The following is a 15565-nucleotide window of genomic DNA, read 5'->3' as shown; positions in this document are numbered from 1 at the left end:
CCTAACCCACTGTCAGCCGTATGCTCAGGGGAATAGAATCCTCTTCATTACGAGGACGAGAGCTTCACCGGTATGGCCCGTGCCTCTTGTCAAAATTTTTGGGAAAATAATAACGAATCCCCTAGCTTGCTTGAGGCTTTTTGCTTAAACCTCACAAACATTTGCGCTAAGCTTTTTCAACAATCGGGAAGGCACTACCCGGTACTGTGGTAGTTCAGGGCAGGTCGCGACGTGGCTCCGATTCGGCAAATAATGGCTGACAGATATGCGTAAGCGAGCAGATCAAGCGCATATAGCTCTCGTTGAAAAAGTGTGCCATAGATGAGCTCTATCATTAATAGTCCTAAAAGGTCGTTTACCGATCTGGGTAACTGACTGTAACAAATCACTCTCAAATGTGCTGATGTAAAGAGATTTTGGGAGGAAATATCCCTGTATTCTAATAGTAGTGACCTAATCTCCTATAATATGTAGGTAGGCCGACATCCGAATTGACCTATTATGATTAGGTATAATAAATTCTGATTGGAGGGTATTTCATTCAAAGCGAAGTCATAAGTCTTTGCAGCATGCTCAAAGCAATAACTCAAGTATAACTAAAGCTCTTTATACGTCTTCCAGCTACATGTATATCTATCGTTGATGTAAAAGCCTCAATGATATCGCCGCTATCTGAGCCCCAGGGGGGTTTGGGGGACTGGTCCCCCCGAATTGTACTCGGTAGAGGGTATGTTCGAGGGCCAGCCCTCGAGCTCCCGTAGTTGGGGGCCTAAGGCTCGTGCAAGATAACCCTACTAGTCATCTCTCTGCATCAACTGCAGAATAATAGAATAATATTATCTCCAAACCCTCCGCGAAGCGGAGCTACGGGGGTTTGGGGGCTGGCCCCCAAGTCATTTCATGTTTTCAAGCGACACTTAATAGTAAGTTCTACCCCGTACTGTGCGATTTTTGATTCCAATCGCCAATTGGCCAATGAAGATTTTGTGTTAACTTATACTCCAAATGTTGTTAACGGAATGTAGTCAACTTCCTCCAGGTCAACTGATACCACCAGCGGTTTCACAATTTCATATATTCCTTTACATCTCTTGAACATAAAAGTATATTATATTGCGATACAATAAGGCATATATGGTATGTACGTAGTGCGCTCGGCCATAGTGCAGTGAAATAATATATTTAATTCAACAAAAATTTATTAGACTGAAATATACCAAACACGGATTATCCAATCGTAAATATCAGCATCAGTGAAACACGGACAATTGCTAATGCACGTCATTCAGCCGCATGCCGAACTAAAAGGCCCACTATGACGTCCTTGGAAACGAATAATTGAAAGTGCTAAACGTCTGGAAAGACGCCGATAAGCCGTCCCCTCATACGTATTACGTCAATTTTCCTCCCACAGGAGGCACGACACTACCACTAATAATTGTGCAATACTTGTGCGCCAAACCAGCCTTCTGCATGGTGACCAGGTGGTGCATGCATATGGAATGCCCCACAGCCCTTTATCAGCCAGCCGGGTTTAACGGTACTAAAGCATACGAAACATGTATAGGGCCCCTCTCATATATATTGACTTTGCGACAGTCTGTGGGGCGGTCCTGTTAAACATTCACCAGGCTGGGGCTTTTGTTTCGTGTTCCTCCCATCAGACACTGCAACGGGGGGTGCTCTCAGAAACCGTGTACTCGACCTTATAGGCTTTGCTCTATCACGCGCCCTCTCTCTCTCTCCCTATTGTGAAAGGTCTGACGGAGATCTGCTAGGGGTGTCGCCAAACTGTGGGTTCTTCAACAGAATCACCATAACTTCACCAGTATCCTTCATTTTTTGAAGTATTGAAATATACGTTAAATACAAATATGATCGCCGATTTACCAAACGAAATACTATACGAGATATTCTGTTTCCTGTCGCCGGGAGACCTGATAAGGTGCTGTGAGACGTGTACGCAGGTACGTTCCCACTCCCCCCTAATACTAGTGCAAGTGCATGAAAAGGTACTAACAAAATGGCGTAGTGGAATGGCGTAGCTAGCCAGCCAAGACTGTGGAAGTGCATCAACCTGTCGCATTTGAGCCCCAGCGAACTTCGCCGGCTCGCATGGCAAACATTGTGGATGGACGACCCATCGCGAACTCCACCTCTATCACAGCAGGCTCTAGCCCAGCGGATAGCCAGCGCCGAGGCTATTAATGTCATTTGCCCGTCGTATATAGGCCCCAAGGACTTGAGATCCCTACAACTTCTACTGCTCCACAACGATTGTCTACGGGAGTTGCGGCTGGAACGCATTCAGGTGAGCTGCTCGTGGGCCACAAAGCTGTTCGACGCCCTGCCTAGTACTCTCGTACATCTCTCTCTGAGACAGACTCTTGCAGATGCGGCGACAGTCGAGCGAATACTACGGCTCCACGCGCCTCAGCTGGTGACGCTCGACCTCAGCTACACAAGCATTGAAGACTCTACGCTGGACTGCATTGCCAGTTGCCTACAGCTGCGATTCCTTTATCTTGACGGCGTGTTCAAGCTCACAAGCGGCGCAATACAGCAGTTCCTCCAGGAATCGGCTCCCGTGGGGCTCGCAGTGCTGTCACTGCGCTCCTTTTACTGTCTACGGCCGCTGTGGGTCTTTGAATACATTAAACGCCAGATCCGTGCCGGTGGGCCCGTAGCCCAAAGCATTGACCTCCACGGATGCGATCTCTTCACATGCAAAGACATAATTGGTCTCTGCCAAATGACCCGCAATAATTGCAAAATTTCTCATAGTGCAATCCTCGCAGAAGACAGCCTCCAGGGGTATCGCGATCTTATCGACCGTATATGTCAAGGGGTCGTAGAATTAAGGGCTTAGCTCCTTCTGCTTCCGGATCTCCACCGTGTCGCCATTACTGAGAGCTTCTCCGACTTTGGAGGAGAACGACAGTAGTGACCCATTGTGCGACAGAACTAGCCGGTTACTAGCGTCGCTATTGTTTTTGTTTGTTACGTCGAGATGAATGCATGCCTTGTCTAATAGCTTTCCCACCGTAATAGTCTTGTCAAAGAACACAGCCTTTTTCTTCTCTGGATGCACTGCTTCCTGATTGGTAATAGCGTCGGTGTATGTGTAGGCGGGTCGAGAAATGTACAGGTAAAGCCGCTTCGGCTCAGGAGTCGACGAAGGGTCTCCTACTGCCTCCTTTTTCAGTTTTGACAGCGCCAGGAATGGCGATACTTTAGACGATGGCTTCGAAGTGCTCTTCTTATTAGCCCAGAACGCCTTGAGCTTGTCTAATTGCGAGGCCTTTGCCGGAGAAGAGGCGGGTTTGGCGGCTACTGGTTTGGTGGTACTCGACGGACCGGGTTTGGGGCCCTTCGGGACGCTGTCCAGTCTTTGTCCGCTCGATTTGGACGGTCTGGGCGATGGAGTCGACCGGACGACCTCTTTGCGTTTGCAACCGTGGGACTCTGGCACTCGGTGGGTTTGACAGAAGTTGAACCCACACTCGTCGCAGGTAAACGGCAAAAAGTCGATATTATTGCACAGGTGGCAGTGGCTGCCAATATTCAATATGCCTTTTGATTTTTCCTCCAAGTCTGATGATGCCATTTTCTATGTTCTTTTGGATCTCGTTTAATTCCTGAGGAAGGGGTCTATCCTCTATTTAAATGTGGTGATGCGCTCTGTGGCGGTGGCGACGTGCTAGAAGATTCGACTGTGGCGTTTTCCATTTTGCCTCCATTTCTATTTGTTAAGAGATTCGTTAATTTTTTGGATACTTCGTATAAAATAGACTTCTAATATGTTTCACAAAGGGTCGCCAATTAATTATCACCTCAGCCGCACGCGCCGCATACATAATAGTCACAAGCCGCATTAACTGCGGCGTCTTATGTACTTCATGCTATAATTGACAACTCTCCGAAAATATTTTGTAAATGAACAAGGAGTTAGTATTTCAAACGATAATAATACGTTAAAGCTTCGCCTTTTCACGCAAAACGTTCTTTCTAATCTTGCCAGTGGCAGTCTTGGGCAGCTCGTCAACAACGACAATCTTTCGCGGCACCTGGTATCCACCCATGCGCTCTTTCATCCATGCAATAAAATCATCTAGCTCCAACTCGTGGCCACTCTTCAGGACCAAAACAGCCACCGGAACCTCGCCATAAAGCTTATGAGGCACTCCGACGACGGCTGCCTCGAGAACACTTGGATGCTTGACGATAGTATTCTCAACCGAGACGGAAGAAATATTCTCACCACCCGAAATAATGATATCCTTCTTACGGTCGAGAATCTGAATAGAGCCGTCTGGATGCATAACAGCAAGATCGCCCGATCGGAACCACTGATCAAACGATTTGGCAGTCTCCTCTTCATTGCGATGATATCCCTTGGTGACAGCGTTACCACGGGCAATAATCTCGCCAATCTCATGGCCGTCCTTCTTGACGTCGACAAACCCTCGACCAGGCTGGTCCGTAACTACACGAAGCTTCTTGGACACAATGAATCCATGGCCCTGGCGCGCTAATTTGGCGTACATCTCCTCCTTTGGCAGCTCAGACCACTTTGGGTCGTAGTAACAGACTGACAGTGGGCCATACGTCTCGGTAAGGCCGTACATATGCACCGGGAAGAAGTTGTGGTCAATCATCTCTTGGAACAGCTTCGCAGACGGCGGCGCAGCAGCCACAATGACTCGACACTGGGTCTTGAGCCGCTTGGCCTTGGGCGAGCTCAGGATCATTGTATTGACCGTAGGCGCAGCATTGAAGTGTGTAATGTTCTCATTGTTGAGGATATCCCAGATATAGTCAACGTCGACCTTGCGCAGGCAATAATGTGTTCCTCGCACGGCGGTGACCGCGTATGGAAAGGTCCACCCGGCAGCGTGGAAAATTGGCAGCGTCCAGAGGTATCGGCATCTGTTCTCGCCGAATGGCGTACCGCAGTTAAGCTGCGACTCAATAACATTGGCCAGTGCACAGAGATAAACGCCTCGGTGGGTGTATTCCACGCCCTTGGGGTTGCCAGTAGTTCCAGATGTGAAGAAAAGACCGAGCAAGGAGTCTTCTTCAATATCTTCTACGTGTAGAGCCTCCCAGCCGCCCCGATCCTGGGCAAGCTTAGCGCCCTCTCTCAGCGCATAGGAGTAGCTAGATCGCTGATCAACTGTAGACGAGAAAGGGTAGGTATCATCCTCATCAATGAGAACCGGACGCTGTTGGTTCTTGACTAGGTGGGCGAATTCGCGGTCAGCAATAACTATGTCTGCGTTACCCAGATCTAGTTTGTAGAGGATCTCGCGCTCAGTAAGGCGGTAGTTGAGCCCCAGCATGATGCCGCCTGCTGCGGTGGCCGCAAAGAGCGATTCTAGGTGGGCTGGGGTGTTAGGCGCCAGAATGGCGATACGCTTGAACCCGTGGGCCTTGAGGAAGTGGGCCAGAGCCAGTACTCGTTGCGCCAGCTGGCCATAAGTAAATTGCACCTTGTGCCCGGTTCGTGATCTGTGGACCACTGCTGGGCCCTCAGGCTCAATTTCAGCGGCTCTTGGTAGGAAATATGCTGGGTTAAGCTCGTGAGTATGGTGGGCCGTCATTTTTTTCCTTTGGGCTCGTTTAACTTGAAAGTCAATCACCCCTGGGCTTTAAGCAGATTATATCCAGACTTTGGGGATGCCTTACATCGGTCAAAAGGAGTATGCGGATGCGGGGACGGACTGTCGGTAAGTCCCCAGCATGTGGAGCGATAAATAGGTCTGCAGGGGCCAGTGCGTCAGGTTGGGCCGTAGGTGCCGCCATATGGCCGAGCTTTAAGTCAGGATGAATCGATAGGTTCGGCAGATGCTCGGCAGCCGGGGGGTTTCTGCAGCAATGCACTCTATCTCTGAACAGCCCGTTTCAATGATATTACCCCATAGCCCGGAGTAACCTGCTTTTTTCTGTGGGGTAGTGATGCCGTCGCCGGCCGGAGGCCGGGGGGCCTGATCCATAGCGTTCCATTGGCTGATCTTTGCAAATGCCGAGTCTCAAATTGATTCTCGGACTGTAGGGAGCCAATAATAACGTAGAAGAGTTTTTATCGTGACGAGGCCGGTTGGTGGAGGGGTCCGCATTAAACGGGTAATCCATTGAGGGGCCACAGGGAAGTTTTATTCCAATCGGGCAACCACTATTCCGCATCTCATCGGAAAAAGCTATCCGGAGTATGATTGACTGAGAATACTTGCATTTTGGGGCTCATCTTCCCGTTTTTGCCGTTCCGCCGTTATTACTGTCCCAGTAGATTTATCTGCCCTTCGAAGCAACTAGAGCTGTTCCACTGTACTTAGTATGCAGTACTAACCAATCCGACCTTTATATCGCCTTTTAATAAGACAAAAATACCCAATATCCTACTATTTACCTTCAGTAAGCCTATTACCTAGGCATAGAACCAAGTATATACCTGGGTTTTTACCTATCAATTAGCCGTTCCTTCTTCTCTGTGTACAGACTTCAACAGTAGCAATTGGGGGGACCAGTCCCCCCAAACCCCCCTGGGGGCTCCGCTTCGCGGAGATCTGGCTGATGTGTTGTAACGGGGGTTTGGGGGCAGAGCCCCCAACTGCGGGAGCTCGAGGGCTGGTCCTCGAACTTTCTAGCAGCAGTGGCAATTGAAAAGATGAAATTTCAAGGTCGGGCGGCTCATGCGGCTTTACATGATATCGATCCCAACCCTTCCGCTATCGACAAACTGCATCGGAAATCGTCCCATTTAGCAAAATATTGAGAGATTAAATGACGAAGAAGCGCAAGAACGAGGCCTGCCCAGTGTGCAATAACACCGAAGAATTGGCAGACTGGATACTATGTGATGGGTGCAAAAAATGGTTCCACGATAAGTGCGTGGGGCTAACTAGAGCAGAGGCAGCGGAGATCACCAAGTATTATTGTCCAGAGTGCGCGGAGACATATGGGGAGTCTCAAAAACGCAGGGTCTCGCGGCGCAAAAGGACAGCAATTGACTACGTAGCATTGGACAATGGCGAATTCCATGCGGCAAAGAAACAACACATCTACACACCGATATTCGAGAACGCTACTACGTTCGATACGGGCCATATACAAGAGATCTCGGGCACACAGCTGACCCGAAAGTGGGCAGAACAGTCGGGGATCAAAGAGCCAGTAGTAATTCGCCGCGAGAACTTCAGCACAATCGGCATGACAGTACCTCCTGACCTCACCGTGCGCCGGGTCGCAGAGCTTGTTGGGGAGGACACCCCATTGGCAGTCATAGACGTGCCGTCCCAAAGTAACCTTCCCGGGTGGACCCTAGGCAAGTGGCGCGACTACTACGAGACCGATTATAGCAAGCGCGACAGAATACGAAATGTTATCAGCCTCGAGATATCGGACAGCGAGCTGGGCAAGCAGATTGAACGGCCCCAGTTTGTCAGGGATATGGATCTAGTCAGTAAAGTGTGGGATGCACACGAGGAAGCGACGTATCCAAAGGTGACGCTGTACTGCCTAATGTCGGTGCGCGATTCATACACCGATTTTCACATTGACTTTGGCGGATCATCGGTGTTCTACCACATATGCAAAGGGGCTAAGACTTTCCTGTTCATCCCGCCGACCGAGTCGAACCTCAAAAAGTATGAAAAGTGGTGCAATTCGTCGGATCAGAACACGACTTTCTTTGCAAACCTGACCGACGTCTGCTATCGCGTAGACTTGAGCCAAGGGGACTCGATGCTTATTCCATCGGGATGGATACATGCGGTACATACGCCCGAGGATTCGGTGGTTATTGGCGGGAATTTCCTGACGCCAATTAACATGGAGACCCAAGTGCGACTGGCCCAGATTGAGCGCAACACCAAGGTTCCACGCAAGTTCCAATTCCCACACTTTAACAGAGTCATGTGGTATACTGCGCGACATTATAAGAATCGCATTGAGGCGAATGAGACGGTGAGCTATTATGAACGCAAAGGGCTCGGCAGTTTGTTGGGCTATCTCAATGATATCGTAGCCCAACACGATTCTGTGCCCAAGTTTATTGGTGATGGGAAGCATTTCCTTAGTGAGTTGGAAGAATTGTGCAAGTCGCTTGAATTTAAAGCAGAAGAGGATACCCTTAAGAATCCGGATATTCGACAGCGATCGCCGCCGACGTTGAAGGATGAGGATCCGGATAGCCAAGAGCTTTCGGCACCGCTGACGGAAGAAGATTCCTCTAAGGACCCGGATAGCCGAAAGCGCTCGCCGCCGCTGCTGATGAAGGAAGAAGTGCAGTTGAAAAAGTCAAAAACAGAATAAACTTGCCGTTTCGCTTCATCAATGTAAATTTTTTTTTTCAATGCAAATAGGACATAACCCATCGGGTTAGAAGCTTTCAGAGAACGTAGTCCAGGAATTAAAATTCTAAGGTGATCCAACCGGGCCATGCTAGTTCATCGCGGGCCAACGCTCGCAGTCTTTCCAGCAGGAATCGCTCAACTTTGCCTACATTCCTCAGAACTGGCCCATTGCCGCTCTGGTCACCGATTTCGCTCTCAATTTTGATATTCTTGATAATGTCGATGCGGTCTTTACCGAGCAACGTGACTTCGTCTCCCTCGCCATCAATGTCGCAAATAAAGCTGAAGTGAATCCGCTTAGAAATATACGCCACAACTGCCATTGCCGAGATCTCAAAACCGGTAACTTTGAGCTTTATCGGCAGGGATATGAAATTTGGCGAAGGGTAGTTGAGCAACAACGTTGCGGTGACGCCTAGCTGGACATTGCCCATATACTTGACCTCCAAAAACAGCTGAGTATCCTCTTCGTGCCCTGGCCGAGGCGATGCTCTTTGGGGCTCTGGATTAGGTGACATGGTGCTGTTTAATCGCGTAGACGACGATGATGAAGACGAAGAAGACGATACTGAAGCGGAGAGTGACGGTTCAACCAACGAGGGCCTTAGCCCAGGGGTTACCGGATGGTGGCTCGTCAGAGACGACATGTGTAATGGCCCATAGAGGGGGGTTCTGATGCTGGAAAGCAGCGTCGAGGAGAGCGGAGAGTGGAAGTAGTGCAGCCCAGCTGTTCCGTTTGGGCTCAATGGCGGAGACATTGTGCCATTCAAGGAAAATGCTTCCACTGGAGTCAATTCAATATGCTCCTCATGTGGTCTGTTTGGGTCTTCAGTCGTGTATGACGGAAGAGACGAGGTCGTGCTGTTGCTTCGCTCGTTGCGCATTTCTCTCAGATCATTATTGCCCAAGTCTGCACTGTGACCGTTGGGAACCGCTTGCTCCTCTTCATCGTCAAATAGATCGGAATAGAACTCAGGGAACGGGTCGGCGATGTGCTTGATGGTGATTTCGGGTGCAACAGTGCCCAGGTTAAACGAGGTCACCGAGAGTGATTTGATGTAGGGAGGAAGCGTCAATTGCTGGAACTGGCGGTCCAGGAACGACCGTATCTTTTCCGAAATGACCTCTTCATCCTCCAGGAGCCTTTCCCAGTCAAACTCCACCGACATGCGTCTTTAGATCTTCTATCGAAAGCTTTGCTGAGTTCCTCCACCCCTCCCAATCATCCGTCATCAATTGATCGCGATCGGTATTGTGGGATGAATTATAGAAAATCTAAATCGTGTTAACTATAGTATTAACGGGTTAGCTTTAATTAATTACTAGCTACCGGTAGCTAACTACCATATGTAGCTGCAATATTTCTGGTGTGCAATTGCGTCCATACAGGCTACTGTTCCATGTTTGGTTGACAAATAGCCTAAACGCATTCTTTTTAGCCAGTGGTGCAGATGGAATGTATTGGAGGTGGACCATTCAATGGTCTCCAGACAGGTCCCGCCATGCTTTACAAAAGTTGACCAGTTTAATATTTGCCATTATTGTACATTCTATAACCAATTACCTCCACATGTTTCGTTGAACGCTTTTTGCAAAGGGAGGCCCCAGATATCTCCGCGAAGCGGAGCCCCAGGGGGGTTTGGGGGGACTGGTCCCCCCAATTGTACCAGAGAGTATTCGAGGGCCAGCCCTCGAGCTCCCGTAGTTGGGGGCTCTGCCCCCAAACCCCCGTCATACTAACCAGATCTCCGCGCAGCTTCAGGGGGGGAAGTCGTTGGCAGCACCGCCGTGTGAAGACTCTGGATAAAATGTTCGTAGCGCGCGGTTGGGAGGGCTGATTCCGGCCCGGCAAATTTTGTTCCCGCATGCCCGCGCGCGCGCGGGTGAAAAATTCGGGCTGTCGTGTCGTAGGGGCCCTTTGCCTGAGATGTTGGGAGAAGGGGGTGGAGGGGCGTGTTTGGCGGGAACCTCCCATTTGTGTGCTTTTGTTCAATTTTTCACTTCTTTTTTCTCAATCGCACACACAATCAGTTACAATGGCTTTCACTGATCTTCCTTCTGCTGCTGGTAAGTTGACGCAATGGCGTGTAGAATGCGGGCAATTGGCTAACGGTTATAGGTCTCAAGTCTCTTAACGAGTTCCTTGCTGACAAGTCTTACATTGAGGGCGCCAACGCTTCCCAGGCCGACGTCATTGTCTTCAAGGCTGTTGGCTCTGCCCCAGCTGCTGAGTACCCAAACGCTGCCCGATGGTACACTCACATCGCCTCCCTTGAGAAGGAGTTCGCCACCCTCCCAGGCGACAAGGCTGCCAAGCTCTCTTCGTTCGGCCCAGCCGCCGCTGCTGAGGAGGAGGACGACGAGGACGTTGATCTTTTCGGTTCCGACGACGAGGAGGCTGATGCCGAGGCTGAGAAGCTCAAGCAGGAGCGACTCGCTGAGTACGCCGCCAAGAAGGCCGCCAAGCCAAAGCCAGCTGCCAAGTCCATTGTCACCTTGGACGTCAAGCCATGGGACGACACCACCGACCTCGAGGAGATGACCGCGACCGTCAAGAGCATCGAGATGGAGGGTCTTGTCTGGGGTGGCCACCAGTTCATTCCAATTGGCTTCGGTATCAAGAAGCTCCAGATCAACGCTGTCATTGAGGACGACAAGGTCTCCTTGGACGACCTCCAGGGCCAGATCGAGGAGGACGAGGACCACGTCCAGTCCACCGATGTTGCTGCCATGCAGAAGCTCTAAAAAATTTACTCCAGGTTTTTTTTTTCGGTGTATAATTTAAAATACATGAAATGAGTTAATCCACGCTTACTGTAAACCTAGCTCCACTTCGCCTTCCTCCTAAGTAGCAATGGGGGGACCAGTCCCCCCAAACCCCCAACTACGGGAGCTCGAGGGCTGGCCCTCGAATACTCTGGTGCAATTGGGGGGACCAGTCCCCCCAAACCCCCCCTGGGGCTCCGCTACGCGGAGATATTCGAACAGAGGATATTAAGTAGTCATGAGGAGATGCGGACGGCTGTAACTAACAACTTATGCTACTCCGCACCCACATTCGTCCTGTAGTACCTGTAATGGTTCTACTTCCCCCTTAACATAATCAATGAGTCTTCCCTCTATTCCAATGTTGCCCATAGGCATAGCTAGTTGGTTGTAAGGGTACACTACCCCAGGCAAGCATTTGTCGTGGCCGGGAAAGGAACTGCTTGATGCACACTACAGTACTTCTTTTAAGATAAGCAGATAGTGGAAAACAAGCAAATAAGATAAACATATAGCTGACGACAAGCAGGATAATGGAAGATAAACAATATTATACTGCCAATCGCTGGTAACAGAGGAGAGCCGTGTGCGGCTTAAGCACACAAAATTAACTGCTGTTAATTAATAAAATTTTAGCCCGCGCGCGCCCGCCCCAGATGGTCCGATTCGACATTTTGAAAAATTGGTGAACCTCCTGGGATCAAGAGCGCAATGGAGTTCCAGAGCTTACTGCGGTCCTCGAGGCTGTCGAGCCTGAGCGGCCCGCTGAAACGAAATACCAAATCACTGCCGACCCACCAGGTCGTGGCCACTACGCCTTCATCCTTCCACCGACGAGACTGGGGTCTCAAGGCGCCCATTCCAGCCAAGCACCAGTCCCTCTACGTAAATGTCGGAGCCTTGGACTCCATGGAGAGCATTGCACAGTACGAGAGCGGAAGCGGAAACTTCCGACGACTCCAGCGGTTCCGGGAATTTGGAATCCCAGTGGACTTTGCGAAGAACGCTGAAACCACCAACTTCTTTGAAGCCAAGACCAATTTCTTCCGGCCGCTGAAATCCATGGAGAAGCGACATTTCAGCCAGCGGCTCGATGCGGCCAAGAAGAGCCGAGTCGCTACTCTTTCGGCGCATGAGCAGCCTCTCCCAAGTAAGAACAGAAATCTTTCTACCACGGCATCATCTCTCGAGAGCACAGTCAAGAGGGAGCTCAAGATTGAGACCCCGGCGGTCTCCAATCCCAAAGATCAGAGCAGCGGGTCCATTCTGCGACCGGCTTTGGGGCTCAACTACTCTCTCAAGGGCAGCCTGAGAGTCACTCCAACCGGCATTTCCAAGACCACCAAGGTTCCGGGCAGAATTGTCAGTGGCCGATCGAGGCCTGCCTCAGCTGTGGCGGTTGGTGGTTTCATTTGCAATGCTGGTACTACGAATACTTACCAGGCGCCTCAGGCGACCGCCAGCCAGCCGGTCATTGTTAGATATGCCAAGTATAACCGGGAGGGCGTTGTGGAGGTCAACGTCAATCTAGCCATGAGCAAAAGCTCTTCCTTCAAGAACATGTAAATAGCACTCTACTCTGTATATTCAAATATACTAATCCTTGAAATACTTGGTATTAGTGAAAATCTCCTCGCAATCCCTCCATATTACCAGTAAAAATCTCCATGTACTAATCCCTCTATATTACCAGTACAGTCAAAATCATAATATGAGTATCTCCATAATCAAAATCTCCGGTGTTAATCAAATCTACATGTTCTACCGGTATTGTTATCCATATTTTGCTGTTTTCGGAAATCCCCGTATCCTAGTCAAAGTCTTCCGGGACGTAGACACTACTTATCAGATGTTACGCGTTATTATGGAGTAAGAGATCCTACAATGATTATTGATTTATCAGTATGTCTGTAGATTCAGTTTTTCAAGGTTTTTATCATCTCTCAAGCATTACGACTTGGCGTAAGGGTCAAATGTGGAGACCGCCAAACGGCATCGGCGATGCTTCCAAGGTAAGTCAAATGCATGCAAGATCAAATACATTCACTTGAAAAGTCCAATCAATTGCAATGTAGGCAGCATGTAATAACACTACCAGCAGTGTGCCGTCGGCTCTCTAGAGAGGAGGTCTCTGGCTCGTCGTGACTCATCATGACAGGGGGGATCCAAGGACAAAACTATAAAATACCGGTAACTTAATGAGATACCAGAGACTGTAGTTCTAATAAGATAAATATTTCAACATGAGTCAAGTTAATATTGAAAAGATTGGAAAGCGGCTGCAGTTCTTGCGAGAAGCCGAGCAATTGAAGAGCGTTCTGCGGTGCGCATATTCGTCCAAGGGCCGCCACGAAAGCACCGCCGAACATTCATGGCGACTCAGCCTCATGGCCATGGTTTTCCAGGATGAATTTGTTGACCTGGACTTTTCGCGTATCCTACAGCTCTGCATCGTTCACGACTTGGGGGAAGCCATTCACGGTGATATCCCGGCCATCAGCCAGGATCAGTTCCCGAACAAGAGTGAACAGGAACGCACTGATATGCTGACATTGACCGAGTCACTAGACGCACCATTGAGAGATCACATCATGGACCTCTGGGAAGACTATGAGACTGGGAGGACCCCAGAAGCCATGGCGGTGAAGGCAATGGACAAGCTCGAAACAATTCTGCAGCATACCCAGGGAGAGAATCCTCCGGATTTCAACTACGAGTTCAATCTCTCCTACGGAGCTAAATACACTGATACGATGCCCCTTTTCCAGGCTATGAGAGCGAACATCGACAATGATACCCGTAGCCGGATGACCGAGAACTCGTGAGTCCTCTATTACGCTAGTACAATAGAATTTACGATAACAATGGATGAAGAAAATAAATATATCGAAGAATAAATACAATAGAATTTACGATAACAATGGATCAAGAAAATAAATATATCAAAGAATAAATACAAAAGGTTCACGGGAACAACAGGTCATAGTCAACGTCTAGAATACCCAACAGCCGACGCATGTCAAGCTGAGATGATGCAGTTTCTGCAGCGTGTGCAGCGGAGGAGCGTCGAGCCGCATAGCACCTCTTGAGCTCTTCATACTCCTTTAGCTGGAGGCGCGATAGGCGCGACGTGTTGAAGTCGTCAAACGGCTCATTGAACCGATCTCGCTGCTCAGTAAGATGCCTCGCAAACTCCTCTATGCCAACTTCCTCCGATCGAGTCTGGCCTTCTTCGAGGAGGTACGCAGCCGCTTTCTGCGCCGCCTTTCGATGTTTCTCAATTAGTTCGTCAATGTTCACCTCGTCCTCGCTGTCCTCGTAGTCGTACGCCTTTTTGGCCACGCTGACCAAACACTTCCAATTCTGGATTTGTCTATCCAGTTCTGCATCTCCTTCTACGCGTTTAGGTGGAGACGAGAAAATTGGCGCCGTTACTCTTCTGCGCGATACGACCAGCGGTGACCCCCTTTCGTCGCCAGAAGAAGCGGAAGAGGACGATGACGCCGAATTGAGCAGTCTACTCGAGCTCAGTGTGTTCTGCAGTGGAGAACTGCTCTTGACTACGGCAGACTCGAGAGAGGCCTCCGGAGATGGCGGCGACAGCACGGGGATGGGCTTATCTTGCAGCGACGGAGTGCGCCTGCCCATAAACCGAACAGGCGTAGAAAACGATCGCGCCTTTTGAGGCGTAATATGGCTCTCTGAGTTCCTGCGCGAGTTGAGAATATGTGAGGCATCAATTGGCGAAGACGGCTCCAGCTCCAGCCGTCTCCGTTTACTGATATTGAGCGAGTTCAGCCTTACTGGAGGCAGCGGAGAGGCTCCCAGAGGCTTTACAGGGGACCGTACGGCCGGAGAGTTCCTCAATGGCGAGGAATTGACGTCCTGGTACGGACGAGTACGCGGAAGGCTCTGCTGGTCTGTGTCCCGTGAAGGCTTCACCGGGCTTGACCTGGGCTGGCAGCCATCTTGGACCACGCCAGACTCATCAATTGACTCTAATGGTACCTGAGCCTTCGACATGATCTCTCTCTTCACGTGGGTTTTCACGTGGTTATGGTGTCTTTTTTCGAGTGTCCGGCGATAAGGGAGGATAGATCCACCTCGTGCGCGCTATATCTTCCCAATTGGAGTAACAAGTGCTTCTGGCGGACGCGTAAGGATTCAAATACCCGAAGCAGCACAGCTGGGAAGGGATGACAAGCGTTCCAACTGCTGGGCAAAACGGAGGGTGTCTCGTTGGAACCTTCTCACACACACGCACGGAACAATCCCAGGCGGTTTTTGGGGGGAGGGAGGTGGCTGTAGGGGGGAGGGGCCTAAAAGAGGCGGAAGTTTTTTGGGAGGCGGGAGGCCCCCGCGTGCGCGGGCCACATCAAGCCGCACCAAGCCGCACGGGGCTGAACCGCTCGTGGCCCTTCTCGCCGTCTCTGACTGCGTAGCAC

At 50.1% G+C, this 15565-nt stretch overlaps 10 protein-coding genes across 10 annotated transcripts; 6 read left to right on the top strand and 4 right to left on the bottom strand.

The window, feature by feature from the left end:
• Positions 1-1874: 1874 nt before the first annotated feature.
• Positions 1875-2869, top strand: TRVA0_002S01904 (F-box protein; the record flags this gene model as incomplete). The annotated part of the gene is made up of 2 exons (XM_076682216.1): positions 1875-1967; positions 2033-2869. 2 exons carry the CDS (start codon positions 1875-1877, stop codon positions 2867-2869), a joined length of 930 nt encoding a protein of 309 aa, XP_076543462.1.
• On the bottom strand, positions 2858-3607 carry CUZ1 (Cuz1p; the record flags this gene model as incomplete). The annotated part of the gene is made up of 1 exon (XM_076682215.1): positions 2858-3607. The coding sequence occupies one exon, from the start codon at positions 3605-3607 to the stop codon at positions 2858-2860; it is 750 nt and encodes a 249-aa protein (XP_076543461.1).
• A 367-nt stretch (positions 3608-3974) lies between these two features.
• On the bottom strand, positions 3975-5603 carry TRVA0_002S01860 (uncharacterized protein; the record flags this gene model as incomplete). Its single annotated transcript, XM_076682214.1, has 1 exon — positions 3975-5603. The coding sequence occupies one exon, from the start codon at positions 5601-5603 to the stop codon at positions 3975-3977; it is 1629 nt and encodes a 542-aa protein (XP_076543460.1).
• Positions 5604-7209: 1606 nt separating this feature from the next.
• Positions 7210-8313, top strand: JHD1 ([Histone H3]-lysine-36 demethylase; the record flags this gene model as incomplete). The annotated part of the gene is made up of 1 exon (XM_076682213.1): positions 7210-8313. One exon carries the CDS (start codon positions 7210-7212, stop codon positions 8311-8313), a length of 1104 nt encoding a protein of 367 aa, XP_076543459.1.
• A 97-nt stretch (positions 8314-8410) lies between these two features.
• Positions 8411-9523, bottom strand: MDM12 (ERMES complex subunit MDM12; the record flags this gene model as incomplete). Its single annotated transcript, XM_076682212.1, has 1 exon — positions 8411-9523. The coding sequence occupies one exon, from the start codon at positions 9521-9523 to the stop codon at positions 8411-8413; it is 1113 nt and encodes a 370-aa protein (XP_076543458.1).
• An 867-nt stretch (positions 9524-10390) lies between these two features.
• On the top strand, positions 10391-11099 carry EFB1 (translation elongation factor 1 subunit beta; the record flags this gene model as incomplete). Its single annotated transcript, XM_076682211.1, has 2 exons — positions 10391-10421; positions 10474-11099. 2 exons carry the CDS (start codon positions 10391-10393, stop codon positions 11097-11099), a joined length of 657 nt encoding a protein of 218 aa, XP_076543457.1.
• A 732-nt stretch (positions 11100-11831) lies between these two features.
• MRP51 (mitochondrial 37S ribosomal protein bS1m MRP51) lies at positions 11832-12686 on the top strand (the record flags this gene model as incomplete). The annotated part of the gene is made up of 1 exon (XM_076682210.1): positions 11832-12686. The coding sequence occupies one exon, from the start codon at positions 11832-11834 to the stop codon at positions 12684-12686; it is 855 nt and encodes a 284-aa protein (XP_076543456.1).
• A 338-nt stretch (positions 12687-13024) lies between these two features.
• TRVA0_002S01750 (uncharacterized protein) lies at positions 13025-13275 on the top strand (the record flags this gene model as incomplete). The annotated part of the gene is made up of 2 exons (XM_076682209.1): positions 13025-13132; positions 13222-13275. The coding sequence occupies 2 exons, from the start codon at positions 13025-13027 to the stop codon at positions 13273-13275; spliced, it is 162 nt and encodes a 53-aa protein (XP_076543455.1).
• An 88-nt stretch (positions 13276-13363) lies between these two features.
• YGK1 (HD domain-containing protein) lies at positions 13364-13945 on the top strand (the record flags this gene model as incomplete). Its single annotated transcript, XM_076682208.1, has 1 exon — positions 13364-13945. The coding sequence occupies one exon, from the start codon at positions 13364-13366 to the stop codon at positions 13943-13945; it is 582 nt and encodes a 193-aa protein (XP_076543454.1).
• A 139-nt stretch (positions 13946-14084) lies between these two features.
• Positions 14085-15143, bottom strand: TRVA0_002S01706 (uncharacterized protein; the record flags this gene model as incomplete). The annotated part of the gene is made up of 1 exon (XM_076682207.1): positions 14085-15143. The coding sequence occupies one exon, from the start codon at positions 15141-15143 to the stop codon at positions 14085-14087; it is 1059 nt and encodes a 352-aa protein (XP_076543453.1).
• Between the last annotated feature and the right edge of the window lie 422 nt (positions 15144-15565).

Source organism: Trichomonascus vanleenenianus (genome assembly GCF_965637985.1).
Source record: "Trichomonascus vanleenenianus strain CLIB 3782 genome assembly, contig: TRVA0_002S, whole genome shotgun sequence".
Classification (NCBI taxonomy): Eukaryota; Fungi; Ascomycota; class Dipodascomycetes; order Dipodascales; family Trichomonascaceae; genus Blastobotrys; species Blastobotrys vanleenenianus.
The sequence above is the reverse complement of the archived record's forward strand: the minus strand, read 5'-3'. Positions and strand labels throughout refer to the sequence as shown.